The sequence below is a fragment of the Vespula vulgaris genome, chromosome 1 (assembly GCF_905475345.1).
Source record: "Vespula vulgaris chromosome 1, iyVesVulg1.1, whole genome shotgun sequence".
NCBI lineage: Eukaryota > Metazoa > Arthropoda > Insecta > Hymenoptera > Vespidae > Vespula > Vespula vulgaris.
In genome coordinates, this window is record NC_066586.1 from 9559864 (window position 1) to 9585899 (window position 26036).

Sequence of the window (26036 nt, forward strand, 5' to 3'; positions counted from 1 at the left end):
GTGCAATGAAGGCATGGACCGGACGCGGATGTAATAACTTCGCCTACATGGTATGCTTGGCCTCGAATTTGACATCCGCTTCGTTTTGCAGCGCCTTTGTAGGCATGCGTTAAAAAGTGTGGGGGTAACGTAGTCGTAGTCGTGGTTGTGGTTGTAGTGATGTTAAGAGACGTAGCCATCGATACAGGACACTCGTATCTAGGACAACAAAAACCGCTAATAGGTTCCTCGTGGCATCCTGGTATCGGTGGTGGACAACTTTGTTGAAGACAGATAATGTCGCTTCTAAAGCAGAAGCAAAAATCACATGGGTCGTCTCTTGGTATTTGTTGGGCAGACATGTAAACCTTTCCACCGTATCTACAAGTGCCAGGTCCATAAATCGCCTGATCGTCTTCGTCATAATCTTCATCGGGATTAAGGTAACTACCACCGTGCATGGGAAAATGAGGATTATCTTCGCCGGACACTGTTTGTTCAGGATATTCTACGCCTGTTTGGGGTGTTACACTGCTCGTCATATGATGCTCTTCCAAAATTGGCTCAGAATTTTCGATGGTATGATTGATTGGCTGTAAGTGTTCCTCATCTAATCCGACAGTTAGTTGACCTTCGGATTTATCTGTCTGTGGAATTTGCGAAGAAGATTCGAGTTGAGTAACGCCGACGTGTGATTGTACTTCTTCTTGGCCTTCTTCATGATCTTTTTCCGACATTTTTTCAGAAGTTTCAGTGATCGATACTTCAGTCGGTATAGGTCGTAACTTTGTAATGAATCCTTCGGTAGACGATTGTGTTGTATTCTGTTCTTTTTCTGACAAAATTTCTGGTTCTTGTTCTTCTGCTACAATTGGTCCTGTTGTTATTTTCTCTTCAACTTCTTCCGTTATCGAGCTAAGACTAGGTAATACAGGTTTTTCTTTTGAAAGAGTAGGCTTTGTGATTTCTTCCTTATTCTTTTGTGCTTCTTCTAATGTAGTCATTGATTCTTCAGTTATAGGCTCTGTTATAGATTGTTCTTTAATTGTCACCTCGTTAGATACTACTGCTTCTGTAGTTTCTACTTCACCTTTGGAAGGATCTTCTTTGATAGGTACTGGCGCTTCTGTAGGTTGAACTTCTTCATGAATAGCTGAAACTGTTGTTGCTTTTTCTTCGGTTATTGAATAATCTGTTACTGCGGTTCCTTCTGTTGGTTTTTGTCCTTTTATTAAAATACTTTCTGTGCTTTCTGGTATTTCCAATATTTCTTCTTCGATTGGAGTTATAAAATGTTTTTCAGTTATACCACCTTTTTGCTCTTCAACAGGTTCTGTCTGAATCGTTTCGGTAGAACTGACTTTTAGATGTATCTTAAAAACATTTTCTTTTATAGTGGTTTGCGTTTCTTCAAATGGAGCTTTTTCTGACGTCTTTTCAATTTCATCTTCATATGTAGACGGTTTCAAGATTTCTTCTTTATTGATTGGTGCTTCTGTTTCCTGTTCAATTTCAATTAGATCTTTTATTGGTATTAATGGCTCGATTGGTTTTTCTTCCGATGCTAATGATTCAATTGGCTTTTTTTGTGATGTTGATTCAAATGGTTGTCCTTCTAATGTAGATGATTCGATTAGTTCTTTTTTGGGCATAGAAAAATCACTGGGTGTATAAATTTCATTTTGCTTTTCTTTCGGTGTAGAGGATTCAATTGATTTTTCTTCTGATGTTGGAAATTCAATTGGTTTTTCTTCTGATATGGAAGATTTGATTAGTTGCTCTTCCGACGTAGAAAATTCAATTGGTTTTTCTTTTGTTGTAGAGGATTCAACTGGTTTTTCTTTAACAATTACTAATGTTTCAGTCACTTCACTAATCTCTGGAGTTCCAATTGGCTGTCCTTTATGTACTTGTTCTTTCTCTTTTGGTTTGTGTTCTTCAATTTGTTCATCCCGTTCCGTGACATCAGTTGTTATTGATTCTGATTTTACTGTAGGAGAAATTTCAACATTAAGAGAAACTTCTTTGCTTGGATGCTGCTCAGTTTTTTCGTCTATGGGTAAAGAAGGTTGTACTTCGATAATACTTGTAGAGGTTATTGCCTCTTCCTTGAAAGGCTTCTGAATAATTTCCTCAGGTTGTTGATGCTCCTCTTCAGCATGAATTATTGGTATGCCAGGTGAAATAGTTTGTTCTTCTATAATGGCATTGGAACCTACTGTTCCTCCTTCAATACTTCCAAGAGTCTTTTCTTCTGTTTGTTCTTTTTCCACTGGAATACTTTCAGAAGTTTTCTCGTTATATGGTGTTGCGATTGCAAATATTTCTTCGTGTATTGGAGAAATCAATAGAGTCGTGTGCTCTTGGACTGGTTCCTTAGTCGATTTCTTTTCAAATTTCATAGTCTCTTCTTCTATTGTCATTGTTACATGCTTTTCTATGGTAGGTGTAGTAGAATCTACCGCAGTTATATTATGTTCTGTAACTTGAATTTCGATAGGTTCGGAGATTTTCTTTTCCGTAGTTGTAACTACCGGTTTTTCTTCTTTCTGTGTTAGTTCAGTTTTGGGTATTTCTTCATTTTCTTTATGTTCTTCGACTGAAACAAATGTTGATGTTTGAATTTCTATTGTTGATCCTGTATGTTCTTCTACAGAGGATAAGGGAGTTTCACTTTTTAGAGTAACGATACGTTCTGTAAATCCTATCTTTGTCGAAGTACTGCTTTCTGTTTCCTTTGATATTAGTGGTATCGGTGTTTCTTCTATGTGTACGATTGATTGTTTTTTGAATACCATAGGAATGTCTGTTTGATTCATAGATTGTTGTGTTGATGTTTCCGTAGACTTTTGAATAGATTTTGTAGTTTGTTCAATCGTTTTATCTTTTTCTTCTTGTAAAATTTCACTCTCTTGAACTTTAGTAGATTGACTGTTCTCAATAGTAGGTGTAGTTATTTCTTCGTAACTAGACACAGACTCACTTTCAGTGGTAGTAACAGTTTTAGAAATATCAGTTTGATCATCTGTAATGAGTAAGCCAATCTCAGTAGAAATTTCTGCATTGGATTCTGATGGATTTATATTTGAAATTTCCACCATCTTGTGTTCAACTGGCATAGGTTTTGCTTCTTTAGGTGCTTGAGGGCTTTCTTCACTTGTTGCTACCAATTTATTAATGTCTGTAAATTCTTGATTGATGTAATGTTCAGTCGGCTGTTCAGATGTTACTTCAATTAGTTTGTCAGGCTGTTCTTTTTCTTCGGTCGTTTTTATTTCTATTTTTGTTTGCCCTTCAAATTCTGCACTTTGTGCTATTTCTTTTTCGGTAAGAGTAATATCACTTTCAGTAGGTACAATTACTTTCTGAGCACTTCCAGGTGCTTCAGATTTTTTATATTGTCCTTCTGTTACTTCATTAGATAGTTCAGAGACAGTAGGTATGGACGTTTCGCTCATCGTTTCTACTTGTTCAGTCGTTTCTTTTGATACCCCCTCCGCGATATCTCCTTCAGGTATTTTTTCGGATTCTCCCATTAAAACAGTAGTTTCCGTTTTTGTAGCAACAGGAGCTGATGTATTTGTAAAAATTTCTGTACTATGTTCATACTCAATAGTAAAACTTGATATTACTTTTTCAGTAATTTGTTCTACGATTGATTCCTCAGTAGAAGATGAAAATTTGACAACTTCTTTTTCTTGATCGGTAATTTCTTCAGTTTTTTGTGTAGCAATCGATAATGTAGATTCTATTGTGGATTGCTCGCTTGTATCTATGATGAAAGGTTCTTTTGATGAAACTTCTTGTGATTTTTTATGTTCTTGAACAATTGTGGATTTTTCATTAATAGATTCTATTGAACTAATGGTTACTCGTTCTTCTACTAGTGATTCTTCTTTTACTATTTCACTTCCATGTTCTGATACAGTTTCTAAAGTGTGTGGATGAGATAATACATGCTCTTGATTTTCTCCTTCACCTGTATGATCACTAAATGCTAATGTAATTTCTGTAACTTTGGGAATAGAGGTTATATGCTCTGGCTTTTCACTTTCTTCATATTTCGGAGTGGGGTGTTCAATCATATGGTTTTCTGCTTCTAATTCAATTGTAGGAGTGGAATCACATGTGTATATTGGACAACATGAAGCTCCACTTGTATGTACTGGCATACAGTTAAACAGATGAGTTGGAGGTGGTGGGCATAGGATAAGTTCACATTGGATGATACTGCTAATACATTGACAACTTAATTGACAAGGATTCGCTGGAGGTATAGCCGAGTTATTATAATAAGATTGTCCATCAACAAGACAATTACCTTCACCTGGTATATCTGAAGATATAGGTTTGGATTCTGCTGATTCAGTTATTTCATTTGTTAATATCATTTCTGTAATATCTGCAAGCTGTTGTTCAGTTGAGTATTCAATTGGTCTTTCAGAAGATATTCCAGTTAATAGTGTTAGTTTTACTGTAGATATTTCTTCTTTAAAAGGTGCAATCGTTGAGTGTTCCTCATGTGTCTCAATAGATTTCGTGGTTGTTTTTTCTTCGTCAATTTCTGGTGTTGTTTTTTGAAGTTTATCTTCTGTTTCGGGTATTTCTGTTGCTTCCTTTATAATTGGTATTTCCGTCAATGTTCCAATAGAACTCGTTAATTTGTGATTCTCCTCTTTGTTTAATTTTTCTTCAAAAATACCTTTAGTGTGTCCCTCAATTTCTTGTTCTTTTGTTGTCATAAATGATTCAACAGGGGTTGCTGCCTCAGTTGGTTTTTTATATGATTCCTCTGGTTGCGATGTACTTCCATTAACATCATCAGATATTTTAGTAGTATCTATGGTTTCTTCTTGTTCTTTAGGGATTAGTTCTTCAGAGATTGATTCTATGGAGGTAGATTTTTCTTGCTGTATTGGAATTTCAGTAGATGATTCTTTTGTCATTAAAGTTTCAGTTTCTGGATGCTTTTTTTCTTCGGTATAAAGAACTATTGGCACTTTCGATTTTGTTATAGGAGATATCGTTTCTCTAGAAAATTCAGTAGTCGATTCAGAATGTTCAGAAAATGATTCACTTACTGCAGCTTGTTCGGTAAATTGTTCTCTAATATTATCCTCAAAAACACCATTCTCACTTTCCGAGATCATAGTAGATATTTCGGGTTGTTCAGGAATTGAAATTTTACTTGGTTTTTGCTCAGTAATTATTTCTGTCACTTCTTTTTCAAGACTGACTATGGGTTCTTTCCCTTCTTCGACAGCAAACTCAGTAGATTTTTCTTCTTCAAATTTCTGTTCTTCGCCTTCGCTTATCTTTTCGGTAAATGGCTCACTAAAAATCTCTGTATTTTTAACTTCTATAGTTGAAGTTTCTGTTGATGCATATTTACCAGGAACAGAAGATTCAGTCTCCTTTTCTTCCTTTGATTCTTCTTTAGCCCTAGATTTCTCGGTCGTTTGTATTTCGGTTAGTGTTTTCTCTGTAAGTTCCTCTTTTGTGGATATCACTTCATATTTTTTTTCTTCTTCAGAAATTGATTTTTCTTCAGAAATTAGTGTTGGTGTATGCTCTATTTCAACTAATAAAGGTATTTCTGTTGATTTTCCTTCTATGGAAGGCTCTTCTTCGATTACAATAGGTACCGATGTTTGTGTTTCCGCTATTTCAATGCTTTCTGTTGATTTATTATTTAGAATAACCGACTGCTCTGACACTTCCTCTGGAATAATATTTTTGTTAATTTTAGTTGTTTCAGGAACATGTTCTTCCGTTTGTTTTGCTGTACTTTCCTTACTCATCATTTCTGAAGCAATAGTTGTTTCTTCACTTACAGCTATTGGTTCAGTTATTTTCATGATCTGTGCTTCTTCTGGTGCACTGATTTCATTCACAGCATGTATTACATTTGGTTTATTAATTTTTGACGTTTCCATAAATTCTTTCTGTTCAGTTTCACTCGGTCGACTTACTTTTGGCGTTTCTGTAGATTCTTTCTGTTCAGTATCTATAATATTAACTTGTTTTTCTTGTGTGTTAGTTTCTGTCGGTTGTATCTCAGATTGTGGAATTTCTGGTTGTTTTTTAACAGGTGAAGTTTCACTAATTGTATGTACACCTTCTTTAACTGATTTTTCACTGGTAGGTATACTTGTTAATTCTTCTTTAGAAATAGAACTTTCAGTTGAGGTTTTTTCAGGAGATGGTTTTTGTAATTTCACTTCGACTTTACCTTCTTCCTCGTTAAATCGTTCTTTTTCTGGAATTGCTTCTTTACTGTCATCAGATATTTCAGAACTCACTTCTTCCGACGAAGTTTCTTCAGATTCTACTAAAGTAAGACCTTTTGTTGGAAATTCTTCAACGGTAACTATTTTTTCTGTCAATTGAAATAGAGAACCTACTGTGTCTGTGACATCAGATATTATTGATTTTTCAGTATGCTCAAATTCCTCTTGTATAGTATGTGCTTCCGTAGAAATATGATATTCTGGAGTACGAGTAGCTTTAGTATCCAAAGCAGTAAGCGTAATCTCGGTAGTAGATGTTTCTTTTTGATTTGATATCGTTTCTTCAGTAGGTTTTTCTGCTTTTGTTTCAGTTTCTATTTTATTTTCTTCATATTTAGTAGATGTTTTACCTTTAGAAATCGAAGCTGTCTCAGACGTAATGGCTTCCTCTGGAGTTTCAGTTACAAGACTTTCAGGAGCATGCATTTCTGGTTTTTTAATATCAACATTACTTTCGATTATATGTATTTCCGGAATTGATTCTTTATCTTCTGTTTTGTATCCTGGTGTATTTTCAAAAATTTGTTTGTCTATGTCTGTTCCATTCGGTTCTTTGATAAATGGCTGTTGATTAATTTCTATTCCAGGAGAGCCAAAATCATCTCTTTTAGGAGCAAGAGGTGGGAGTTTTTCTTTCAACTCTAATCCAAGTTCTGAACTTTCAGATTTCTGCTCTATATTTGTTTTTGTAGGTGGATATTGTTGTTCAGTTTCTTGAACTCCTAGTAAACCGGTAGTAATTTCGAAGGACTCAACCTTTCCCGATTCGTTAATTTCAACAGGTTTTCCAGACTCAGTTATTTCTGCTATTGAAGATTTTTCTGGTTTTAACGTAGTAGTTTTTTCTGCGATTTCCTGCGGAATTTCACTTTCTTTCGTATCAAGGCTTGATTGTTTTTCGTCTTCAAATGGTTTCGTTGTTGTATTTTCATATTGACTAATTGTTTCTATAATTTTTTCTGACACTCCTTCAGCAGAAACTGTTACTTCAGTTGAGTTTTCAGATTCTTCACTTGGTCCTTGAGGATTTGTTGTTTCTTCCGATGGTACTAATTCATATGTATTCTCAGTATGCTCTTGTTCGCTAATCAAGTGTTCAGTTAATTCCTCTGCTTTCATTGCACCTTCAATTGTTACTGCTTCAGTTTGATGTTCTTCTAAAGTGACATTTTCTTCGGTACTTTCTGGCTGTTCAATCTTGTGCTCTTTTTTTACAGTTTCAGTTTTGGTTTCTAAACCTTCTAGAGACGAAGAAACTGGTGGCATAATTTCGGTTATCGAAATTTCAGTTGCTTCTTCTACACTTTCAGATAGTTTAGTGGACGCATCTTCAGATTTTTCAAGTGTGATAGGGATTTCAGTTTGTTTTTCAAAAACATATGCTTCTGTTTTTTCTGTAGTAATAGGCTTTTCGGTATTTTCTGTAACGAGAGGCATTACTGATTTTTCTGTATAGATAGGTATTATGATCCTTTCTGTTGGAATAGGTGTCTCAGTTTGCTCGATTGAAATAGTTTTTTCAGTTTCTTTTATCAGGATAGGAGCTTGTGTGTTTTGATTCTGGATCATCTGAGCTTCGTCGGTTGGCTTAATTTCCGTATTAGGTACATTTACAGGAGCCAGTTTTATGTCATGTTCTTCGGGAAGATTTATTCCCTCTGAACCATAAATAGTTTCAGATTCAGGAACCTCTTTTTCTTCTGTCGTCTCCGTAGACTTTTCAGTAGATTCTACAGCTTTAATAGATTTTTCAGTTTGTTCTGCTTTAATTTCATAATCGTGTGAAATTGCGTTATCAGCACCAGAGAATGGTTCGCTTGTAATTGCAAATTCTTGTTTTTCCGGTTCTTCGACTTTCTTCGAAATGGTTACCATTGTTTGTACTTGACTAATTTCGGAAGTTTGCTCTATCCCTTCTGGTATAGTTATACTTCCACTTTGACCATTGTCCTCTGTAAAAAAGCGATAAATGAAATGGCATTGTATTGATAAAATCATTAAATCGTTAATATCAGACACTTTTGAAGTTATTTATGAAAATGTTTGGTATAACAAATATTGTTCTTACCGCATTGGTATGTGGTCGGACAACATTCTCCTTCGGGCGGTGGTAGAGCAGTGCAGTTTTCTCCATGTGTCTTCATAGGCGTTCCACAGTCTTGAACGGCGCAAGCGATATCACCACGGAAGCAGTAGCAGTGTTGACAAGGTTGTGTTGAGTAAATCAACTCGCCGTCTTCATAAAATTTACCTTCGTAATAACAATGTGGTGCTGTACCGGGAGCAATCGTAGTGGTTATGATGAGGCCAGATATAGGTCCAACCGTAGTTTCAAGTTCTTCGTCGTATTCTGTTAATGTTAATAGCGTTAAATTCGTTTATTAAACGTTTATTATTCGTAGTTTATATTGTTACAATAAAAATGGAATATTAACTCGAGATTAAACAGGTAAAATTACATTCGTCAGACAGCTAATAGAATTCTAATTCTTTATCTATGACTAAATTATTTCGGTAACGTTTATCTTAGATGGAAAACTTTTCACTTAAGGTGAAAAGAAAGAGAGCGTAAAGAGAAGATATATAAACAAAAAGATATATAAACAAATGAATGACACGGGCACTGGCTTGTATATCACACTTGTTTAAAATGTCATGTTAGATAGAACATGCGTTAACAAATGACGAAAGTCAATAGAAGCGATACAAGGAAGACTACTCACACGAACATACGATATGCAAATGAAACTTACCACAGTTGTACTTGACCGGACAACATACACCCGGTTGGTAGGCAGGTTTGCATCCTGCCACGCGTAGCGTGCACTCCTGTATCACGCAAGTGGTTCTGTTCTTGATGCAGTAGCAAAGCTCGCAAGGATTCTGAGGATCGAGCGGTAATTGGGCGCCGTCAGGGTAAAACCGATCATTTATTTTACATCCATAATTATCATGAAAGCCAATTTCCGTCGAGTCGGATGTTGCTGGAGTATTGGTAGTCGACGTAAGTAATTGGACTGGTACTTCCGGACAAGTGATCACGGGACAACATTGATCAGGTCTTTTTTCGACCGTACAGTCCTGTCCGATAGCCTTCGAGAAAGGACAAACTCTCAAGTAGCACATCAACATTCGATTATGACATGTACAATTCAGACATGGCTCGTTCGTTATGATTCTGTCACCTTCCTGGTAATGTTGAAAGTTGTAGTAGCAGCCTGTTGCACCTGCGAATTTCATTGACCCTTACAGTTATCGTACCTCGACTATGCGCTATCAAGCTTTCTGAGCAAACAATAGGTAAGCGTTGATTAGCATTTGAATCGTTAGGCTCACGAGTCGCATCGAACGTTGTTGTTATTCTTTCGAGCGAGCATCGACCCAAGAACTTACTCGACTCGATCAGAATTATCGAACGAATCAGTGCGTGTGGCCAATACGTTCGCTGCGCTACAATTAATACGCCTATGTCTACAAGGTGCCTGATCTTAAGGTGTACGTAGGCTGATTAGAAAGAGTAAAAGTGGAGCGAATGCGTGTATCTACGTACCTCCATCGTATTCTGCGACTTGTGTGGTATCTTGCTCGTATACTGGCGCTGTAAAAAAAGCCAATGCGGATGTTATTGCCACGATCATATACATACATATACCAATTCGATTTTATTAACATTGTTACCTCGGTTTGCACCGATTGATATCTGATTGTGCGAAAAGTATAAAGTAAACGTGAATAGCTTGAAAGATTCGAAGAAACTTTGTGTGTAGATCGTTTTTTATTAAGGCACGAAATGGTTCGTATTATCAACGTAAAAATTAACTTAATCGTTTTCTCGGAACGACGTCATCTAACTCGATAGGCGAAGATTAGAGTGTAAGTTGGGATTTCAATCGCTTCCGAGTGGAAAGATTTTCATTGTGAAAAATGTGATTAAAATGAGGTATGAATAATTTCAGAAATTCGAGCTTTCGTGTCGTCGTTTCGGTTGTTCTTTCGCATCCTATAGGAGACGAATACAGCTTCGGTGCTCGCAGTTTATCATAATAATTACCAGGCGGCGGGAGGCTCTTGTCTAGAGGGTGAACAAGGCTTTAACAACGGAGTGAGTCAAAGCGTCATATGGCGCGAACGTACGTGGGCGAATTCTCGTTAACACCCTCGCCCTGGTCGTACGAATTGTATGCCGAGTGTACGCGGAATACAAAATTTTCTTTCTTTTCCTTCCTCTTTATCCTTTTATCCTTTTCGTACTCTCTACCTACGTTCTGTACTTTTTTCCCTCGCGCGTCGCTTTTATAATTTTCTTGGTATTAAAGTTCCGCGAGCGGAACTCGTCTTCGATTGTTCCTGGAACACGACAAAGCACCCTCCTTAACGTAAATCGGCGAGTTAGTCTTCTGATTCTTAGGAGAGTAACTACTTATCTATGGACCCACCAACGCATTTCTTTAATTTACGATATTCGTGAAATTTGTTCTCTTATCGGAGCTCCTACCTAAAAAGTCTACCTTCATTTTTAATAAAATTCTACGATCGACGACCTGTGCATGATTATTTTTTTATGAGGTACATTTATTACAACATTGTCGCGAAATTGAAGGAAAAAAGCCTTTTTACACGATGTCACAGATATTTTTCATTCTAAAAAAGTAGACATTACTCTTTTGAAATGCATGAAGCGTTTCTGCGGAGACTACGTGCACCGCGAGTCGAAGGATTAGTATCTCTTGTATCGCTTTTTCATTGAACAATACGTTCCTGGTAGAGGAATAGACAACGGTTTTAAGCTATTTCTGATTGAAACATTTCGACTCTTCTGTAATTTATTTATCAAGTCTCTGATTTTTAAATGAAAGATATTGTCATAACGTGACATTTTTAACGTATGTGAAACAGATTTTCATAGAGTCAAACAGATTTTCATAGAAAAAGATGGAAAAATTTCGCTGAAAATAAATTATAGAAAATATTACAACCTGGGAATATTAAAATTTGTATTTCACTTTGATTGCCATTTTGTTCATTGCGGAATCCGAAGCTGGCAGTTTCCAGCGAATTGAATTGTACTGGGAATCATTAGACGGGTCTCTGAATGGGGCCCCTATTACGAGTTTCACGAAGTACCTCCGCGTGCCTCCACGCATATGCGACAGACGCACGGGCCTCGGCACGTATGAGTTGCTCGTATGTTATATGCATGTATCTACTTTTATTCGTACATTGCTTTACCTAAATTACTATTATATGAATAAGCATGGCTCGAGCCGGTATAACATCGTGCAGCTTTTAACTTCGATATGATTCAGTATAATATTTCTTAGATTACGTTGTCGCGTAAGAGAAGCATCCAATATTTGTAATTGTAAATTAGTGATTTTTTTGCATGAAAAATGATATGTCACAAGTTATCTAATAAATTTATTAAACTCTTATTATTATACATTCATCGTATATTATGTACGGCAATAAATTTTCATTCTCTCTCTCTCACTTTCTCCCTCTCTCTTTTTCTTTCTTTTTTTTTCAACAAATCGTGCATTGTGATGGACGATAAAAAGTTGAATAATTTGGAACGAGATTTGTCTCCTGAGTGGCGAATGTAGATACAAAAGCGAGGTTGCATTATCTCAAGAGCATCTCCGTTGTGGAGAACAGGCGAAAAATTGTAGTTTCGTCTTGTCGTTAATGCTATCGATGAATATCAATAAGGTATTTAATGAAGTTTTTCATTTATCGAATTAAGGAGAGAGGATGATTATTTGCTAAAAAATGACTTGAAATGACGGAAAAAAGTGTTCTCGTTTCTTTTCAGAAACTTGCTCGATAAAAAGTCGACCATCAGGTATTAATATATAAATTATGTATATATAATATAATATTAATATATAATCCAAATGGATTTTGTAACGTTGAAGCTTGATTCTACGAGATCTGAATAAGATTGACAATTTTCGCTTTAATAAAACGAATCGAAAGGACTTACGAGCAACTATTCAAGAGAATAATAAATTTTCATCTTGAAAAGGAAATTTTATGGATGATTAATGAGCTCTTTACTTACTTCAACGCTAATCGAGCACGGAACATTTTATACATCTCGGTGTATTGCAAGAAGATAACATATAAGCTAATGTACCGCCACGTTCTCTTTTCTTCCCCAATTCTTCAAATTCTTTCCTTCTCTATTTCCATTATTATTTATCCTTCTCGCACATCTTGCGCATCTCTCATTTCTTTTTTCTCTCTCATTTTAACTTTATCTCCCTTCCTTTTACATTGAGAGACACGTACGGGTGCATAATGCTGTTATTATATATTCCGAATGTGGATACAAGATACAGATTGAAAGAAAGAGAAAAAGAAAAAGGAAGAGAGACGAAGGAATTCATTGCGCGCATTATGAAATCATTCCCGGCGGTCTTGCTTCGCAAAAGTTCATTACCATCAACGCTTGGATAAACACCTGACTGTAATTCTTGCCGTATCGTATGCACGAAATTCTGCATTTAACATCGCTTTCAAGGTTGCGGTTTCTCTCAATATACCCTGGATTGACGAGAAAAGATACAAGATCGATACCTTATATTAATGACGAATCGATCGATTAGCAAAATTTAAAAGATTATCTTTGATTATTCTCAAAGAAATACTATTTAATGTCGAAAATATGCGATTAAGCAAAGTTGTTTAAACTGTTCTGAGCATAATACTAAATTGTTTCCAAGTTTTTCGAGAATAATCATAAATTACCTTAGCGAGACTTGTGAATTGATTTCATTGCCGTTTTTTATTCTGTAAATGAAAATAGAATAATGTTAATCGCGTGTAAATATATTTATATTCTCTTCGATGGAAAGCGCGTAATATATCTATATCGTAAAAATGTGGGTTTATTCAAAATTTTTTTATTTACACGTTTATGTTTATAATTGAGTCGACTGAAAGAATAGAGTGCGCTTCAATGAAATCCTGCTCAAATTATTTCTGGATAACACTATTGATACGATTAATTAATTGGCGTTACTCTGATGTTGTACCCACGCGTTTTATTGATTTCGTTGGTTGATCACGGCTGACCTCATCATCTTAATATGATAAATAGTAAAAGAGGAAGTTTCCTTTATTTTTATTAAATATTGTTTGAAAAATAATGAGACTGATGTAATAATTTTATTCTAATTTTGTATATATTATATTTTATTTTGATGCTCTTACAATTAAAAAACGTATCGAAATGATGACTTGGAATAATGATGATAAAATTACATCATTTTTATATAAGTAATCTATTTTTTCTATAATCTCTTTTTATAATAATTAATTTTAAAGTTCTTATCTATTCTATTCGATATGTGTGTGTGTGTGTGTGTGTGTGTGTGTATATATAATAGGTATATACTCTAGAGACAACTATGATGTTGTTACGTTATCTTTTAACAAAACCAATTTTATTATTATTCCTAAACGATTATGTAATACGAGGATCGAAATGACATTGTAGTCGAGCAAAATCCTCGGATTTTATTGTATGCGCTTTGATAACGATAAACTGTGGTTTCATTGGTATACATAAATATATGGAATGGCTCGAGCATCAGGTGCGTCGGGACATGGACTGTATGTGAGCAACGTGCTGAGGTACGTGCGGTCAGTGACATTTCCACCAGAAGCTTGAAAGGCGGCTCTTCGAAGGCTACAGGTTTAACCAGAATTCTCATTGCATTGCACGGATGCAGACGCGAGTGTAAAAACCGCTACATAGCTGTCTACTGTATATCTTTCTATTTGTCTTCCTTTTTTTTATTGTCTTCAGATACGAAGTCATTATCGGGAGAATATTCCAAATAAATAGATTTTTCTTTCTTATTGTGTGGAGTCAGGGATTGTGCGAGAATTTTTCGTTTTGTTTCGCTCGAGAAAATCCAACTTATGCAAACCAACGTAAATCATAGATAGGTAAGTAGGTACATAGGAGAGAAGTATCGGTGCGTATTCGAGCAGGAAGACAAGAAAGACGAACAAGATCACCTAGTAACCTCGGTTTGAAAGATCTCGGTTTCAATGAAGAGATCTCTTCTCGCTTCTTTCGTTTACCTGCTCCTTCATCTTTGCACAGCTGATTGACGAAAAGAAGCGAGAAGCAAGAACGACGTATTTTCGATCAGTAATCATTGTCGAACGTTTTTGCAAGTCACAATGTTCTCCTTCGTATAAAACTCTGTGTTCTTTCTAGAATGATTGCGAAACAGGATAGTTAACTCTTTTTCTGTTCTTTTTATGATCATGTAGGAAAATGTTTCTGATTTAAGCTGTAAATGTTTATGAAAAGGCATGAGTTTAGATATTGGATATCTCAAAAGAAAAACGTTATTGTTCAGGCATGTTAATAGATCGATAATCATTCGAGTCGGCAAGACATAAATGAAAGAAGAAATTTATAGAAATTCAATTCTGATAAAAAAAGTAATCGTATCTTGGAGACGAACTGAGAATTATTAGTGCGTTGGGTATATGGGAAAGAATTTTGATTAGTGACTTGGTCAAAGTCAGAGGTGCTACGAGGTAAGCTATCTATGGTCGAAGAGAAGTGAGTGCTGAGAGGTTCGACGGCCTGTTAGCTTCGGATCTTGCCCTTGCTGCACGCGTGTATACATATCTGCACACATATGAATGCGTACATTAACGTTGACTGTGTCAATGAGTCAAAATAGTGTCAAATGAGTAGAAATTGCTTGTATTAACTGATGCTCATTTAGACATTATTTAGTTTATTTAGACGTTTTCACGTTTCGCGAGATGTTTAGATAAATCTAAAATCGTAAAAATTACTCGAATCTCGAAGGGAAAGAGAAAATTTACTGGTTGCTTGTCTCAAACAAGATCGAAATGCCGAAGCAAAACGATGATAAACAAGAAGAGAGAGAGAGAGAGAGAGAGAGAGAGAGAGAGAGAGAGAGAACGTAAGAGAGAGTGATTGATAGAAAGAAGTAGAGAATGATTGAAAGAGAAGCTGTTTTAAATTCTCTAAACGAGATCCATTTTTTTTTATGAAATGAAAACTTACCAGAATGCGTGCATTGTGGGACCAGGAAGATCACCAAGCAAAGAATTATTTCAGATCTATAAGAGCTGGTGCTCAACGTCGACATATCGACACTTATCTTCCGTCCTCTGTAACAAACGAGGAAAAACTTTCATTAGAGTTTATAAGAACTGTGTGCTATTTAAGTAGAAAAATAAATTTTATTTTGTTGTGTTGTAAATTTGATAAAAAAGTATACGTAGTTTTGTAGAGTTTGGTAGCAGATTGCGATGATTAGAGAAGCAGATAAAATGTAGAACATGTAGAAATTAGAGTGATCATACGAAAGTTGTACGTTTGTTAAAACTATCAAGTTTTATCCGCCATTCACTGAAGCTTAAGTAGTTTTATAAAAATTAAAGACAATCAGTTTCGGACATTTTAAAAGCAATAAAGCAATTTTGCAAATATTCGTTTGGAAGACAGATAAGAGACTCGTTCAGCCACGTTTCGTTCTACTGGAACTGTCAAGCTGACTTTGACAGCCGAACGTGCAATAGCAGATGCTTGGGAATGAGCCAATCGTATACTTTCGCACTTTAACTAAATAATTCTCGTGAGTGAGCTATGAATTGTGTGAGAACGAATCTTGGAAAATGCTTCGAGGTATGTAGTACACGTGTCGATGAAGGTGTGAAAATCTGTAACGAGTGCTGTCGACGTTTAGAGCGTCCATAAATGATGCGATGCAATTAAATGCCTTTGCATTCGTTCGTGTAAATATGCGTACATGAAACTCGGCAACTGTGACTTCAGGAAGTGTGGGAATAACAGCTTCTCTGTGTGTAGGCTTTTGACTGTTTTAAAATAATTCTTTCGTATTATTGCACATATCCGTAAAAAAATGAACGTGTTTCAATGATGGTATTAGAATTTTTATGCCTTCTCAAATTTCTGCTCTAATACGTAGGTACGTACACAAGGATGCTGAATCATTGCAAAATTGTTTGAGTTCACGGAAGGATTAGACGAGGATAATCATGAAGGAAAAAATGGTGAGAAAACTTTGGTAAATTCGATGCATTTCAACCACGACAACGTACTCAATACAAAGTAATACAGAGATAAAAGAGCGTAGGTAGTTACTCTATGCGACAACTTCTTTTCTCAGTTTGTAACTTCTTCCTTCTTCTCAGCCGACATTTTATTGTAACATAAGGAAGCGGCACAAGATGTCTAAATACTCTAAGCGATTTCTATGTCTTGCGCACGCTCGTTAACGATGCCATATTGACACTTTTCTTACACGCGTGCCTCAGTAAAATCACCTTCATCTTTTCTTTTTTTTTCCAAAAACTAATAAATATGCACAAATATATTATCGCAATAGACATTATTCTTCTAAAGATAATTTTGAATCGTCGCGCTTCTTGTAACGTGCGCGCTTTACCTTATTTTTTATACGGCTTGAACAGCTCTATATATAAACTCCGTAGACCGTGCTGAAAGCTAATCATGGCCTTACGTCATTGCGTATTCACTGTAGAGACTATTGAGAAGCGGAATTCGGTGAATGGATACTCCAGTACACATTGAGTATGCGCATTCGCATGATTGCTTCGTATTCGAATAATCCGAGAAAGGATCGCACTTAGTTTCTTTTTTAGTTTTTTAACTAGCATCGACAATGGATTAATTTTTATTAAGATTCTTCTTTAATACGATTTTTAGATGTAATTTTAGTCATTTCAAATTATTTTAACGTATATCGTACATATATGGCCTTATCGAAAAAGTAAGAGTAAGAATCTCAAGAATTTCAATCTACGATGAATAAGTTTCTGATTTGATTATTTCAATATTTAGGATGTTTAAAATTTATGATAATTGCATTATCAATGCAATGATTAACCAAAATATTGAAAAAAATATTTCTCATTTTCCTTAATCAATCTATTAACTCTTAAAATTTCTCGTCTCTGAATAACAAGCGTTTGATATTGTTTGGTGGAAGGAAGAAGGAGAAAAGAAATGAGAGAGATACAGAAATTATACGAGAAGTCAAACACGATTCGTCGTCTCTCAAATCTGTATAACGGGGCCGATCACTCTTGTAGCATTACACACGTATTGTCATATCAACGGCAATAAAAAAAGGTACAGAAGAGTCGTATGAATGGAATAGATGAAATCACATGTCGCGCCCACCCCCTATTTTTTCTTCTTTTTTTCCTTTCCTATTTCTTTCTCTTTCCCTTCTTTTTTCTTTTTTTTTTTCGATCTATTCTGATTTGTTGCATTACTTTCAATCTTGCTCGCAGAACCAAATCGTAGTCTGTAATCGTTGAACCAAGACTAATTTCACTCGCGCTCTCGATACACAGGGCACCGTGTTCGTATAAAAGCTAGGACCACGGAATTGCTTTACAAGGAAGAAAAGCAATTTTTTTCTCTTTGCTACCTAGCGAATAATAGACCTTATCTTTCTATGCGTTGTAGCTTTTACTAGGTTCATTCAATGAATAGCTATCTGTTTCTGTCGAACGAGCTATGTTCACCATAATCATCGAAACCGTTAAATGTCTACTTTTTTCCTTTTTCTCTCTCTTTTCACTATTACCGTATCGATAATTTGTCAATCGATAACAGCTGGTACGTGTCTGGTTCATAGGTTAAACACAATAATTTCGTTTTTCCCCTTCTTCCTCCTTAACAGCTGGCATAGTGATAATTACAGTGACATAAAAATTTCTTTCTTAAAGGCCGATGCTAAAAGTCTATAGATGCACCCACTGCTTCGACAGAACCAGGCTGCTGCCTGCTCTCAAGTATATTCCGTTAGAGCCCGGAGGCTGCATTCGTTCGCCATTATTGTGGAATGCGGAATATGATTACCCTTCACCTGGGAACTTAAGAGACTTGACGTCGCATTCGTGAGGGCAGTTTTGTCACGACATTGCGGATTAAACACGAAATTCAAAATATATACTTAGAAATCTTGAAATAGCGAAAATTAATCGAGATTGATTCTAATAATAAGATATGAAATGTATTTTTATCGATTGTGCGTAATTATAATATATCTCGTATAAATATCTCAGAGTAATCAGGGTAATCAAATGCAATACATATATAAAAAGACGGAATAAATTATGGACAGTAAATTATTTTATGCATGCACGTTGAAGAGATGCATTTGAGAGTAATTAACGTCCGTTGTATCGTATATACGCGGATCATATGCAATACTTTGTGCATTCCCGTTTTATTGGTAAGATGTGCTATTATTAAGAGATATATTATAATCAGAAAGTTTCCGATCATTTATAGCAATCATGAGGAACTCTTTGTTTTTCTCCCTTTCTTTCTCTGTTTCTTTTTTTGTATCGTATAAGAATCGTCGAAAAGAGTATCCTAAACGTTGGAGAAACGATTGATGGTCATTGAAGAGTGTCCGTATGTCAGAGCTCGAGTTGGGATCCCGAAAGGGATCTCTAGTGGCATCGTGACGCAATAGAAAACGGTTATTTCCGACAAGATGCGACTCCGAAGAGATTTCCGAGCGTTGTTGAGAATGAATAACGGGCCTGTTCGTCTTTCGTAACAGGTGAATCGCAATAGCTGTGCTCTGGTACTCGCCGCTTCATCTTCTCCTCTTGCGCGGGCTACGTACGTTTCGACGACTAAAACTCGATAATTGACAGCACTTCGTGCGAGGAGATCTCGAGTGCTTCATCTTTCCAGGGATAACAAAGGATACTTCTTTCAAGTGCGTCGCTGACACTTTCGATACGACCCTTGAAACATGCTTTGTTTTTTCTCTCTTTCGCTCTTTCTTTCTTTCTCTCTTTCTCTTTCTCTTTTTCTCTCTTTTTTCTTTCAATTATATCTCAGGCTGCATTTGTAGATACGTAACTTTTATTTAATCCTACTTAATATTTAATATTAATCCTGATTAATATTTTCTCTTTTAATTATAATTTAGATAGTGATTTGAATTGTATTACAATAATTTTAAGTTAATTAATTTTATAATTTTTGTTTTATTTTTTATTCTGTTGTTTCAAATGCCAACTTAGTGAAAAATATTGAAAAATGAAATATGAGACCTTCTACGAAATCGTTATCATAAAATCAAGAAGCGTCTGTACGGTAGAGAAATTGTAGGAGTACTGCTATCTCGTTATTGTCGAGAGAAGACACTTTAAATATTGTAAAATGGGCTACTACTTGTATCTGATCATCCGATGATTCTGAACAAGACAAAGTGAATCGAGTTAAAATGCAAGCTGAGAAAGGTCGAGCCGAAGTTAGCGCGAGTTTCAGATTATGCCAGGATGTAACAGGGTTAGAGATCACGAGATCAATGCGGAGGCGGAGTTGTGGAGGTGGTTAAATGAAGTTATGCAAATTACGAAGAGTAAATGGATAAAGTTCCGTGAGCCTGTTATGACTAACCGAAGAGATCAACCACCGATATTTCTTCCAAGCGTCTGAACCTGGGAACTCTTCCACGGTTAATTATGACAATTAGTGGGTGCTGCTGTTTCTATCTCTGCTTCCTTACTCTCTCTCTCTCTCTCTCTCTCTCTCTCTCTCTCTCTCTCTCCCTTTCTCTTTCTTTTTCACACGCACGCGCGCACATATACACACGCACTTAGCATACGTAAAGATACGTACATATTTTTCTCTTTCCAAATGCATGAAGTATTTGGCCCTCGGTAAAGGGAAGCTCTTGCTCTGTCAGTTTTAAAGATTCTGACTTCCATGTGACAGAATGCGAACACATTTCTAGACTAGTCCCATTGCTAGCTGCGAGATTTGTTAACCGAAAAGCTCGTTACGCGATTGTCAAATAGTGATCGCAATGCGAAAAAAGTCTTTTGTTTCTTTTAATTATATCTGTGGAACATTTACTTTTATCAGTGCATATTTTTTATGGCATTGCTTTCAAAGTATATCCGATCAACATTCCCATAAGTAATCAATTCGTTGCTATCGAGTTACAGACCTAAAAATTTAGCATTGCTCGAGCAGATTTTATAAATTTACGAGAATTCTCAATGAATCTGAAGAACATAGAATAGAAGTGTAAACTCTCTCTCTATCTCTCTCTCTCTCTCTCTCTCTCTCTCTCTCTCTCTCTTTCGATAAAGTAGAAATTATTGAAATAAAGTCTGCTGAGACCGATACTGCGTTCGAAGTTGTTTTTGTCGATTATAAAGAAGATTAAGAAAGTATCGAATGTTTATTACATTTAATGACCTCTCGGAGCGGCGAGTGCTTTTGGGCATGAACGATAGAACGTGAGGTGGCATCGGAGGCAGTGCCAACGGTGCGCAAGAGGTACTCGGAACAATGGGCTTCGATTACTCAGGGCCCGACGTTCACACAAGAGTTCTCGAGCAACAGGTCGGCAACACGTACATGCTCTCTATTTATAGACCTACCTGAGCTAGAATTACGTGGGTTCCAGGATAAACCGACCGACTCCTCGTATTCCCCTAGATTCGCTTTTTCCTATTTCTTTCTTAACTGTGCAAAAAAAGAAAGAAAGAAAGAAAAAAGAAAATAGAAATACTTTCGAGATTCACCAAGACGAAGAGTCTCGATGTCGTCAATTCGATGGCATCAATGTTCGTCCTCATTTGAAATTAATCTTTGGAACGCGATTCGAGCAGCTACACGATAGTTATCGATCTCTGTGATAAGGCATCGGAATTCATCTTTTACTTCATTATTCTCCCATCGATCTCATTAATCACCGTTTCTTCCTTTGTTCCGGGTCGGCGTTTGAGAAAGCACTTGATCATTTCATATTGGAGTGAGAAAGAAAAGAATTTCCGCGCCAGCTGAATTGTGTAGTTACACTTGCCTCTTGTTGTTCTCTTCCCTTACTATTGAAACGTCCACTCGCTCCGCTGTCGATCGATCCTTCGATTGGATAGCTCGATCGTTCGGCAACATGTAATAACGTGTATTACCGCGACGTGCGGCGATTCTCCTGATATATCGTAATATCTTGTCGAAAGATCTCATCGTATCTTTTCTGTGCGTAGCTTCGCGAGATACACATTTTCTTTTTTCTTTTTTCCTCTTCTGCTTCTCATCTTATCTCATCTCTGTTTTTTTCGTGCGTTTTTAGCGATCTATGTATGTATCTAACTATCTTCACCACTTTCTCAATTTATCTATTCATTTCTTTCTCTTTCTTTCTCAACAGCTTTACATCCGCTTTTATAGATAAGTGTGTATTGGAAATTTTGACCACACAATCACGATAGGGTGTAAGGATCATCATCATTTTATCCTTAATCATGAGCTCACAGTGAACGTTTGCCTTATGGAGTATGCTTTTCTCCATCATACAATTAAGCCGATATTATTATCTAGAATATAACCCGACCCTAAGTCGCTTGCATTCTTCGTACTCACCCTACCCGATTGTATATATCTTCCTGTATGTATCAGGAAGAGGGTAATAAATGTGTAATCTTGCCTTCCGTTTTCTGCTTCTCTCTCTTTCTTTCTCTTTTAAATTCATTCGTGTATTCTTTTCAAGTATAAAGAATGCACTAGAGTTCTTAACAATTTTGTTCTTTCATAATCCTTTTCGGTCCATTCTATCTTTTACGAAAAAGAAAGATATCTTGTTTGATTTTCTATATTCTCTCTCTCTTTCTCTCCTTTCTTTTTTATATCTTTTGTCATCAGAATATTGTTTTGTCCGGGTAGATTCAACAAAGTTCAGAATCGGATAATAAAAAAGGAATTCTTTTTCGTTTGTGCTGCTCTTTTCCACGGTGGCTTTATCCTTGCTTGCCTGCATTCTTCTCTTCATCTTTCAACTCTTCTTTCTTCTTTCTATCCTCTTTACGTAAGGCGTCCTAAAGGGAGGGTAAACTTTCTGGTTTAAAGTTTCCGTCGAGAGAACTACCAGGCTCGTGTAAACACTTCAGGCTTGGTGTGTTCGCCTTAAGGAATGTACGGACTACTTCACCGGAGCTCGCTGTTTCGATTTTCTTTCTTTGCAATGAAATATTCGAGTTCTCTGAGGGGAAACATGAGATCGTTCGTTTCGATTTTCGTTTAGAAAGAAGGGAAATATAATATTTTGCATGGCAGAAGTGCTTGGAATAATAATTATCGAAACAAAAAGATTTCCTCAATGAAAGATCGACTGTTAAGCTACAGGGAAACGAGTTACTATCGCGATCGTTTTGTTTCTTTTTGAAAGCGTTTCTTTTTTATTGTACCGGTAGATGATAGCAGGGCGTTGTCGATATATTAAAGCACTCTCACCTATAATCGGAAACTTCGGGCGCGTTCCAGAATCGATCGCTGCCATTCGCAGCGTATATCGTGCATAATAACAGGAAGAGCCGTCGTTCGATCATGATTATTAAAATACGGTACGTTGTAATCTTCAGCCTATTAAAGGCCATCAATTATACGTGGCCCGTCTCACAGTGGGCAGCATCCTCGAACTGAATCTCGTCTGCGAAGTGCATAATTTAGGATGCGGCCACTGCCATCACGCTCGATAATGGTCGACGGGATGTTCGAACGAATCGATACGCTTCTCGGAAGGGTCGACGGTTTAAAGAGAGTGGAGTCGCTCTCGAAGAATTTCGATGAAGTTCGAGATCCTTGATTAGAATTTCTTTGTTTTTTTCTTTTGCATAGCTTGTATTCGCGTTTTCTCTTTAGGAGATGACCCTCTTCTCGTTTTCCTTTTTTTTCTTTTGCGGACATGCGCTTGATCAAGGGCCATAAAAGATTAGAGGCTCGATCTTTCTTTCTCGAGAAGCTAGATCTTCGTTTTATGTTAATGTCTGTACTTTCTGTTTTCTTTCCATATATAACGCCAGAATTCGAAATGTTAATAAAATCATTCGAACACGTCATCCGTCGATCACTGCACTTCGAACGAAAAGTAATTCGTCCTGGCAATAGATGTGTGCAAGTATCCGGACATTACGAGTCTGATCGGGTCGAGACTTTTTTTTGTAATCCGATTCCTGAAAGTATTATATTTCGACTCTGAAGAATCTGAATTACATTGTGGGATTAGCTTAAAACGCGTAGTTAACAACATTCTTTTTATCAATATATCACTTTTGATAATATGAATCAAACTTTTTTCGTAAAATAACGTACCTCGATATAAAATAATGCATAAACATTACTTTTAATTCAATGAAATTAGTTTCGAAACGCCTTTCGGATTCTCGAAATTTTTGGGAATTCTGACATTCTCGAATTTCGAGATACTTTCGAGCCCAATTTTACCCGATCCGATCTCTTTCCAATTCGTTTGGAGCATTGGGTTCTCGACATTTTCGGATTCTCGCATATCTCTCCCTAGTGATCGTTTTTATTGTTTTGCTCAATTAATCGTCGAGAAATTGCGAAAACGCATGTCGGTTTCGGAGGAGTGCATACAGAAACAATAGATGATATTACCAACAACAATGAAAATCAATCTGTTTCCTATAATAGATACCTACGTTGGTATAAGAACTCGATATATCGGATATACGGTATTTTGTGGATCGAACTTCTTCCTTTTTTTTCTATTTTACGAGTATGACCTTGGTAAGGGAAGTTGTGCGAAGCGAGTGCTCTCTTGACGCGATAACCTTATTGTACCTTGTTTCAACCACTTGTCTGTTTCACCACCTTGTCTCACCCATTTTTACTACAGCATTTGTCATTTTTGTTATATCTTCTATTGTCATTTCTACATGAGCTCATAATGATATTCGATTGTAACAATTAGAAAAAATCTTAAATCTTTTATATGTTTTTCTATATATATGACTTTTTAATTACATCTGTTCCAATTGGGCTCACTTAGCATCGTTATAAAGGTTAAAATAAACGATCTCTCTATCTTATTCTCTCAAATAATCAAAGGTAAAATTTTTCGATTATCCTCGTACGAAAAGGCATCGTTTTTCCATGGAGCTTTATCGATCTCTTGTGTGCACCATGAGTTGAATGAACGCCAAGCAGAAACAGAAAGAGAAAGCAAGAGCGAAGAAAATTATCCGTTACGAAGGGAGTAGCAATCAGCAGCATCAACACCAACACCGAGACCAGTGATTAATTATCATGCAAAGTAGCGGTATCAGCGTTTTTCGTCCTTTAAAAGTGCTCGTAAGCGATTCGTGTAGTGACGGCAGCATATTAGCGGTGTATTGCCGACATGTTTCTACTATCCTTTTGCTCACATTCTTTTACATTGAATGTTCGTTAGCAACGTGCTTGTATCACTAGATTACTTGTCGATTCATAGTGTAACGCGACTGTATTTCTTTTAATGAGTTTTTTTGCAGTGATGTCTCCAACTCGCCTTGTGACTGATGGCTTTTCCATCAGACAGATTCGTTAAGATTCTTGATTTAAAGCAGGAATGGATTAGAAGGATTATCCGACAGAAAAATTCTATGATCTTTTGTTCATGACGTGCTATTATATTAGGTCCTATTTACGTTCTAGGTTTTCATTATTCTCCATATTGTTAATCGATTTTATGATAATGGTTTCATATATGTATTATTATATCATATTAATCATATATCTTATTTTTTTGTATTTGAGTTATTTGAACAGTCAAAATATTATGTAATAGTGTAAAGAAATGAAATTCAAAATTTAAACGATTAATTTTCTGAATGTAGGAATAAGAAAAGTCATGGAGTCTGAGTCGACAAGATGTTTTCAGAAAAGATCTTCCTAAGGAGTAGCAAATTTTTCGAAGAACAAGTGCAAAACACATAAATTAGGAATACATAAATATTCAGCAAAAGCGGAATGTCGATTGTTCATACGGTGTGCAAGTACGAATGATTACAGAGCGTGCATAAAGATCTCTTAACGCCCCGAGTGGAGCTAGTAAGAAGGTGATAAAGATCTGTCGAAGAAGAAGAAGAAGAAGAGAAAACTGATAAACACGCGCAAAATAGCAATAGGAGGATTATATTGGCAGCAACTTTGTAGTAATGGCTACGATCGGACACAGGAAACGTCGGTTACATATTTTTTCGATTTTTGTTGCTTTTTCGTTCATAAGCGTAATAGTGAATAGAGGAAGATCAACGAATTTCTATTTCAAAGCGTATGATGACAAAGATGGTGATTGCAAAAATAACGAGAAAAAATCGGAGAAATTAGCAATTCACCATTTTTTTCTCTATATCTCTTCTCTTCTTCCGCTAGAAAACGTTTTCTTTTCTATCGAGATTCTAAGATATATTCGTAGCAAATAAGAGTCTATAATGCCATGTTAATAACATTTCGTCCTGATCTCTCTCGAGGACTCTGTCAGTAAGGTTAACGAGCCGAATTTGTTCTAGATGTCATAAGTCAGACTTTAGAACTTATATAGGTATATTTCATGTCTGGGTGATCGTGTAATATCAGGCGGTAGCGTAAAAATGGAGATCGCCACATATTTCTCGTCTTTATTTTTTTCTCTTATTCCTTTAGTATTCGATTGTACAGCTGAGTACAGTTAATTGTTTCCTTTAGCAGGGAAAGAATCGGTAGTATCTTTGCGCGGCTTGGACAATCTGGTTGGAAATATATTGAAATGTTCGGAATAAGTATGATGCGGTTTATTGTATAAAGATTTCGAAGAATATTCTGCAAATATGACGGAAGACGAAATATTGTGTAGAAAGAGAATGTAGAAGAAGAATATTTAAGAATATTTAAGAATATTTAAGATCTAATATATT

The 26036-nt window shown here is 36.2% G+C and overlaps 1 protein-coding gene and 1 long non-coding RNA gene across 2 annotated transcripts in view; one reads left to right on the plus strand and one right to left on the minus strand.

Moving 5' to 3' along the window:
* Positions 1 to 26036, minus strand: part of LOC127069217 (microtubule-associated protein futsch-like) — a 41186-nt gene that overhangs the window by 3931 nt on the left and 11219 nt on the right. The window contains exons 2-6 of the mRNA XM_051006004.1: positions 15334 to 15440; positions 9820 to 9867; positions 9023 to 9496; positions 8338 to 8619; positions 1 to 8221 (exon numbers count right to left, since the gene is read on the minus strand). Coding sequence (XP_050861961.1) covers positions 1 to 8221; positions 8338 to 8619; positions 9023 to 9496; positions 9820 to 9867; positions 15334 to 15440 — 9132 coding nt within the window. The remainder of the gene's footprint in view (positions 8222 to 8337; positions 8620 to 9022; positions 9497 to 9819; positions 9868 to 15333; positions 15441 to 26036) is intronic.
* Positions 290 to 26036, plus strand: part of LOC127069240 (uncharacterized) — a 27834-nt gene continuing 2087 nt past the window's right edge. The window contains exon 1 of the long non-coding RNA XR_007783389.1: positions 290 to 422. This is a non-coding gene — a long non-coding RNA (uncharacterized LOC127069240). The remainder of the gene's footprint in view (positions 423 to 26036) is intronic.